The sequence below is a fragment of the Colletotrichum jinshuiense genome, chromosome 3 (assembly GCF_051148585.1).
Source record: "Colletotrichum jinshuiense chromosome 3, complete sequence".
In the NCBI taxonomy this organism is placed as follows: Eukaryota; Fungi; Ascomycota; class Sordariomycetes; order Glomerellales; family Glomerellaceae; genus Colletotrichum; species Colletotrichum jinshuiense.
Genome location: NC_139310.1, coordinates 5017823 through 5023868, shown reverse-complemented (window position 1 = coordinate 5023868; position 6046 = coordinate 5017823). Strand labels below are relative to the sequence as shown.

General features: G+C 50.9%; 1 protein-coding gene across 1 annotated transcript; it reads left to right on the top strand.

Annotated features, from left to right (window-relative positions):
- Positions 1-255: 255 nt before the first annotated feature.
- On the top strand, positions 256-2664 carry EsH8_III_001312 (uncharacterized protein; the record flags this gene model as incomplete). Its single annotated transcript, XM_083263037.1, has 3 exons — positions 256-491; positions 551-1447; positions 1521-2664. The coding sequence occupies 3 exons, from the start codon at positions 256-258 to the stop codon at positions 2662-2664; spliced, it is 2277 nt and encodes a 758-aa protein (XP_083123524.1).
- Between the last annotated feature and the right edge of the window lie 3382 nt (positions 2665-6046).

The window sequence follows — 6046 nt, the reverse complement described above, 5'->3', positions numbered from 1 at the left end:
TTTGGCAGCACCATCTAAAAGTCCAATCCTTGCGGATGTAAGGCAGGTGGTCCGCGTTTTCAGCGATTCCTCAGCCTAGTATTTTCGTTGTACTTATCCCGCGAATTCGCCGTCTATGAACCCAGAAAACAATCCTCAGAACAGGAGTTGAAAGCCCTTGAATGCAACTCAAAGTTGCTAGCCGAAAGACCCAACGTTTCGGTACTTCCCATCTCTTGCTTCCTGAAAAGGGCCTGGGCACGGAGAACTCTGGAAATGAAGAACTCCCGGGAATCAGCACACGTTGACCATGTCACCAAACGCTTTAACGAGTCACTTCGAGCGCGAGAACGGAAAAGGCGGCAAAACACCCCGAAATGCGTGGTCTGCGACGCCGAAATCCAGCCCGAAAGCCGATCCGACGTCGAGAGGCATTTTCGGGACAAGCATTCCGCCGAGAACCAAGATCAAGACCTGAACCAGGCTGAACTGATAGAAAAAACATGGAACCTGTGAGTAGTTCAGCCGCATCCACCTGAATGATACCACGGGACTAAAATGTTCCTGCTAGATTTGCAAGCCGGACGCGCGAAACCTCACAACCGACATCATCAGTCCAACCGCAACCCGATAATATACCCAAGACCATATCCACCGCCGACCCGATATCCCATACTCCAACTCCCGAGCCTGAAAAAGAACGAATCCTCAAGAGCCCGACGTCTCAACGGAGTCTCAAGAGAGATAACGAGGATAAGGTCGTGCAAGCGAAACGAAGCCGAGCTCGCCCACCAATACACACGGGCAGCCAAAGTGCCACCCGAGCCGCGGATAACGATTTCCGGAGGGATCCTGCCCAAAAAAGCGGCAAGTTATGGAACCCCGACGATGACCCGCCCTCTCGTCGGCCCGATGCGAAGGCTGCGGAGTCCCCCCGGGTCCCGGCGCCGGGTCGCACTTTCGAGCCCCGGCCTTCGGAGCTGGATAGTACCGAGGTGATGATCAAGCAGCCTGAGACCCGGCCAATAAGCCAAGAGCAACTTGTGGCTGAAGTCAAAGGCATATATGCGGGCCTTGTTATGGTGGAGAGTAAATGTATTGAGGTGGACAACGCGCAAAGCTCAACTAACGAAACGAACCCTAAACTTAACAACGAACAATGGCAAGCGCTGATAGCCTTGCACCGGACCTTGCTACACGAGCATCACGATTTCTTTTTAGCATCTCAACACCCTTCAGCAAGCCCGGCTTTACGCCGACTTGCTAGCAAATATGCTATGCCGGCTAGAATGTGGCGGCATGGCATCCATTCCTTTTTAGAACTCTTGCGTCATCGGTTGCCAGCATCACTGGAGCACATGCTCACGTTTATCTACCTGGCATACTCGATGATGGCCCTGCTTTATGAAACGGTCCCGACATTTGAAGATACATGGATCGAATGTCTTGGCGACCTTGGACGTTATAGGTATGAGACTTATTCTGACGAGCTCCGACACGTGACCCCCCCCCGGCTCCCGAGCTTTTAGTAACTTTCATAGAATGGCTATCGAAGACGACGACCTAAAGGATCGTGAGGTGTGGACGTCTGTAAGCCGTCATTGGTATTCTAAGGCGAGTGATAAAGCACCTACTACAGGTCGTCTGTACCACCACCTCGCTATTTTGGCACGTCCGAACGCTCTGCAGCAGTTGTTTTACTACACAAAGTCGCTTTGTGTACCTATACCCTTCCTGTCTGCTCGAGAGTCTATTATGACGCTGTTTGATCCCCATCTCAACGGCGCTCCGACGAGATTACAAGAGATCGACGCAGCCTTTGTCCGGGCACATGGTATTCTCTTCTCAGGAAAGAACGGTGATCAATTTGCCCCATCCGTTAACGAGTTTATCAACAACCTTGATAACCACATTGGACGCACTACTCGCCGTTGGATGGACTATGGCTACTACATTGGGATTACCCTGGGCTGTGCGCTGCTCGAGTATGGCAGCGAGTCGAACATCCTTATGAGGTCAATCAAGTCACGCCGTGTCGATGACGCCGACGTGCAAATGGTTGACAGTGAGACACCCGCAAGTCAAAAGTTCCTAGACGCTCTCGATTTTACGGCTCGAACTCATAACGTTGTCTTTCGTCGCTTTGGAGACCCGAGCGTGACGCCGTACCTTCATGTCACCCTTTCTTTCCTACACCACCTATCACAATTTCCCGCCGCCATGGGTCATATTGAAGAGAAGCTGCCTTGGAAGCTCATCTCTCTTATGTTGAACACCCTTCTCGATGTGTGCACATCGGTCGACAAGATCGAGTCTGAGGACTTCCCGCGGCCTGACAAGGAGACGCCTCGTCCCCTCCCGGATGACTTCGCACAACGAGGCCTGCTGTGGGTCGACAAATACTACCCCAATGACTGGTTTACCGCATCCAAGATCGATGACGACGAGAAGTATTTCGAGGTCGCCTCGATGATGGACGAGCGCCAGGATAGGTGTCTCTGGCTGGGTTGCCGTCTTGCATCGACTGGCAAATGGTTAACGTACGATAAAACTACCAGACAATTCGGCGTCGCACCAAAATATGACATTGAGATCGCCAATCTCAGCGGCATTGCTACAGTGCAACCTAAGGGAGGCGATGACGGAGACCTAGAAATTCCAGATGCTCCCGTTCCCAGCATTTAAGGGGGCGGGTAGCAAGACACCATGCTATACGTTATCGTCATACCTGTATAAAAAAAAGCAGGTTGCGAGTGATCAGAATAAGTCATCACTGCACCTATATGGTACAGTATATAATGGCGCTGAGAGCTCCAACCCCACCGAGGCCTTTTCGTCCTGGGGTTGGATATGTGCCATAAGGCATTTAGCCCAAAATAATAGCAACATTTGATCATACTCAATGGTCACACCACAAACACTCATGCGGCCGCAACCTCGCTACAAATCTTCCCCTGTTAAATCTCAGGGCAAATTGCACTGCTCTGTGAATTCAGAAATGACAATCCTGGGAGTCACATGCACGCATCGGGGACATTGCATGGAACAACTGCCGGATTGTCCAAGCGGCAACTCTGCCATGGATGTAGGATATTAAAATGGGGTTGGAATTCTGTTTTATTTGTGTCTACTTGCGATATATATACCACAATGCGAGATGATAGGAGTACGTGATCTTCATTACTGGTTACCACAGTGAACTCTTGAGAACTGCCAACGATGGGCCGTATAGCAGAGTGAAGGGTACAACAGCTTCGTAGTCGAAGGTAGGTGTTGTGTAGTGCCATCACTGAAACCTGCCTCTTCCATTCTTGGTATAAACGTTGGCCCTCCTATATCTGCTATGCAGCGCATGCGTCGCTACCGCGTTAACTATCATGTTGTAGTCATGGTTTCTGACAAGAGCGCAACGAATAGTCCATGGTCATTAGGAGGGTTCTTGTGTAGAACGCAATTTAACCGGATGACCCCCTCGAATAACCCGTCCAATAAGCCTCTTTTACTCAGATGTACAAGCGTTCAGTTATTTAATGTAGCTGTACGTAGACATAGGGCAGACTATATTGTGCCCACTTACAAGAGTTGAATGCAGACCATTCATTCCAACTACAAGCACGCAGTGGGCAAACAATGGATATAAACGCCCGTGATTTATAAGTAGAACGATGTAAATATATTTATGAACCTACACACCGTGTTTGGAAGACTCCCCGACTGATAGAGTCCAGAAGAACTGCCCCTCCGTCAAGTGCAGGGACTCAGCAAACAACCCCGGAACAAGGTTTCTCGAGGAAAAGTACATGTCACAAGAAATCCTATCCCTAACTGTAACTTCTTCGCAAGTTTTGGAAAATAAACGAACGCCTTGGGGTGTGCTTTGCTGCTTTGTAGTGTGAGAGAGTGAGGTGGGTTGTCCATTGCACCATCCCAAACATAAACTTCAGTTTGGCAACACAACGCTTCCTAGAATGCTGGCGGCAGGCTGCACAAAGGAGAGCAATATAAATTTGTCTTTTGAAGATTTTATACCATTTCTTTCTTTCTTAATTGTGTATTTGTTTCTAATATTGAAAAAAGTGACTTTTTGTAAAGCCCATGTCAGTTCCTCATGGCACGTTGTGGTCCCGTAATGCACGCCGGTTTGCCACACCTGGCAATTGTAGACACCAGCGCGGCAATAGTCGGCCGTAACTTCAGCACCTGGAACGTTCCTGAGCCGCAAAACCTGAGGCGTTAGTTTCGGTCCTCTCGGTTGCCAGGCATGAGGCCAGATTCGACGCCGGAAGGTTTCTGTCCTGGTAGATGCCTCCGTGTTTCCCATGCATTCCTTGGGGATGATCTAGGATCCAACCCCGCCACCTTGTTGACGAATCGTGGGGCATTCTAGAGTAAGCAGCATGTGAACCCTCCCAGTCCGGTCACGAGGCAGCCGTATACCCTGGGCGTTGGTTGCCCCGGTTTTTGGAACGCAATGGGGCGTCGCCAGGCTGAAGTCCCACAGGGGGTCGCAGTGCCAGGCAGAACCGGGCATAATGCACACCACAGTACCGGTAGTGTTCTAACTCAACGGGATGTTGGACTCGGTCTCCGTGCGCCAGGCCACGGAGTTTTTCTAGCCCGTGCCTCGACAGCGCCTTCGGAGAAGACAAATGTTGATTTGACAAAAGATCCTTCGAACTGGGTCAGTAATACGGGCGGCTGGATGGCCCATTTGAGCACCCGGAGTCCAGCAGGCTTACTCAATAAATAAGCCCTTGAAAGCCTCCACTACCGAAATTTGACTGAACCCCCGCTTGGACTTACGCGAAACCGATGTGAAGGTTCAGGGGCTGTTGGTTCATGAGGCGTACCGGTGGTTGCCTTGCTTCGGCGTCTCGCGAAGCCCGCCCATTCGGGCTGAGAGGTGTCGCGGTCGCCCAAGCCACCCAGCTATAAACCGTTGTAGCTCGGCATGTTATAAGTAGCCGCGCGGTCTCGGAACAGAGTAAGAACCATAAAGTAATACTAAGCCTCTGCCAACGTCGTCAAAAATTGCCTTAAACTTACTAAGGAGTCCATGCACCTTTTATAACTCCGCAACTCCTTACAGATCATGGCTTGGGAGTTTGGTGCTCAACCTGTTTCTGGCAAGGCGTCTGGTTGTCGCGTCCGGTTGTCCAGGGAGGCCATCAGCTGAGTGCAGCTGGAATGGTGGGGTCAGCTCTACTAAGCAATGGCCCCTCGGCCGAAACCGTCAAGCGTCGTCTAGCTAAACGCCTACCAAAAGTTCCATCAGGTGTCCCTGCGAGACAAATCGAGTTACGGAGAGAACTCCGTAGATCCACGGAGTAGTTAACTCCCTGCGGCTGTTTGACACCGATGGCTGGTAAAGGCAGGAGGAAGAGCAATGCCACTAGGCGACGCTTTCTAATGTAAGATGCTATCAGCCATTGGCTGCCTTGTCCATACCACACCAGCAATTTCCTTATCCTTATTCAAGCGCTCACAGCTGACGCAGAATGGGTGCACCCACCACCTTTCATGGCGTAATGTCCTCGAGGCCCCCCTGCCTTCATCTGCTGGGGCCTCGTGGTCACTTTCTCGCCGCAGCACACACCGTGTTCTGAAGCCTGGCTGTAGACGACTTTGAAATGATTATGTGTACTATGTATAAGTTGACGTCACCAAGGGGGGATTCGCTAACCCTGTGATTGGTATGACTTGCATTTTCACCACATGCAGTTTGCCTCGTTTACGATTCATTACCCCGTGAATGCTTCATCGGCGCCCGCAGAAGACGCACGTCCAAGCCCCAGCTTCAACAATCCTCACGCCGATAAAGCAAAGCCTGATTTTCTTTTACGACGTCGGTCCGGTCTTTGGCCGACGAGTTTGGTTAGATCTTGTGTTTATATACAAATCTGCCGAACTGAACGTCGCACAAGAAGTGCAATGTCCGTGTCACTGTGCAGCGTTTGCCCGCCCAAGTTTCATCATGAACTCGCTTGTGCAAATTGTGCTACGAACCACTCGCATCGACTAGCTGCACCGGAGCATCGGTCTTGGAGGCGATGCGGGGTATTGCAAC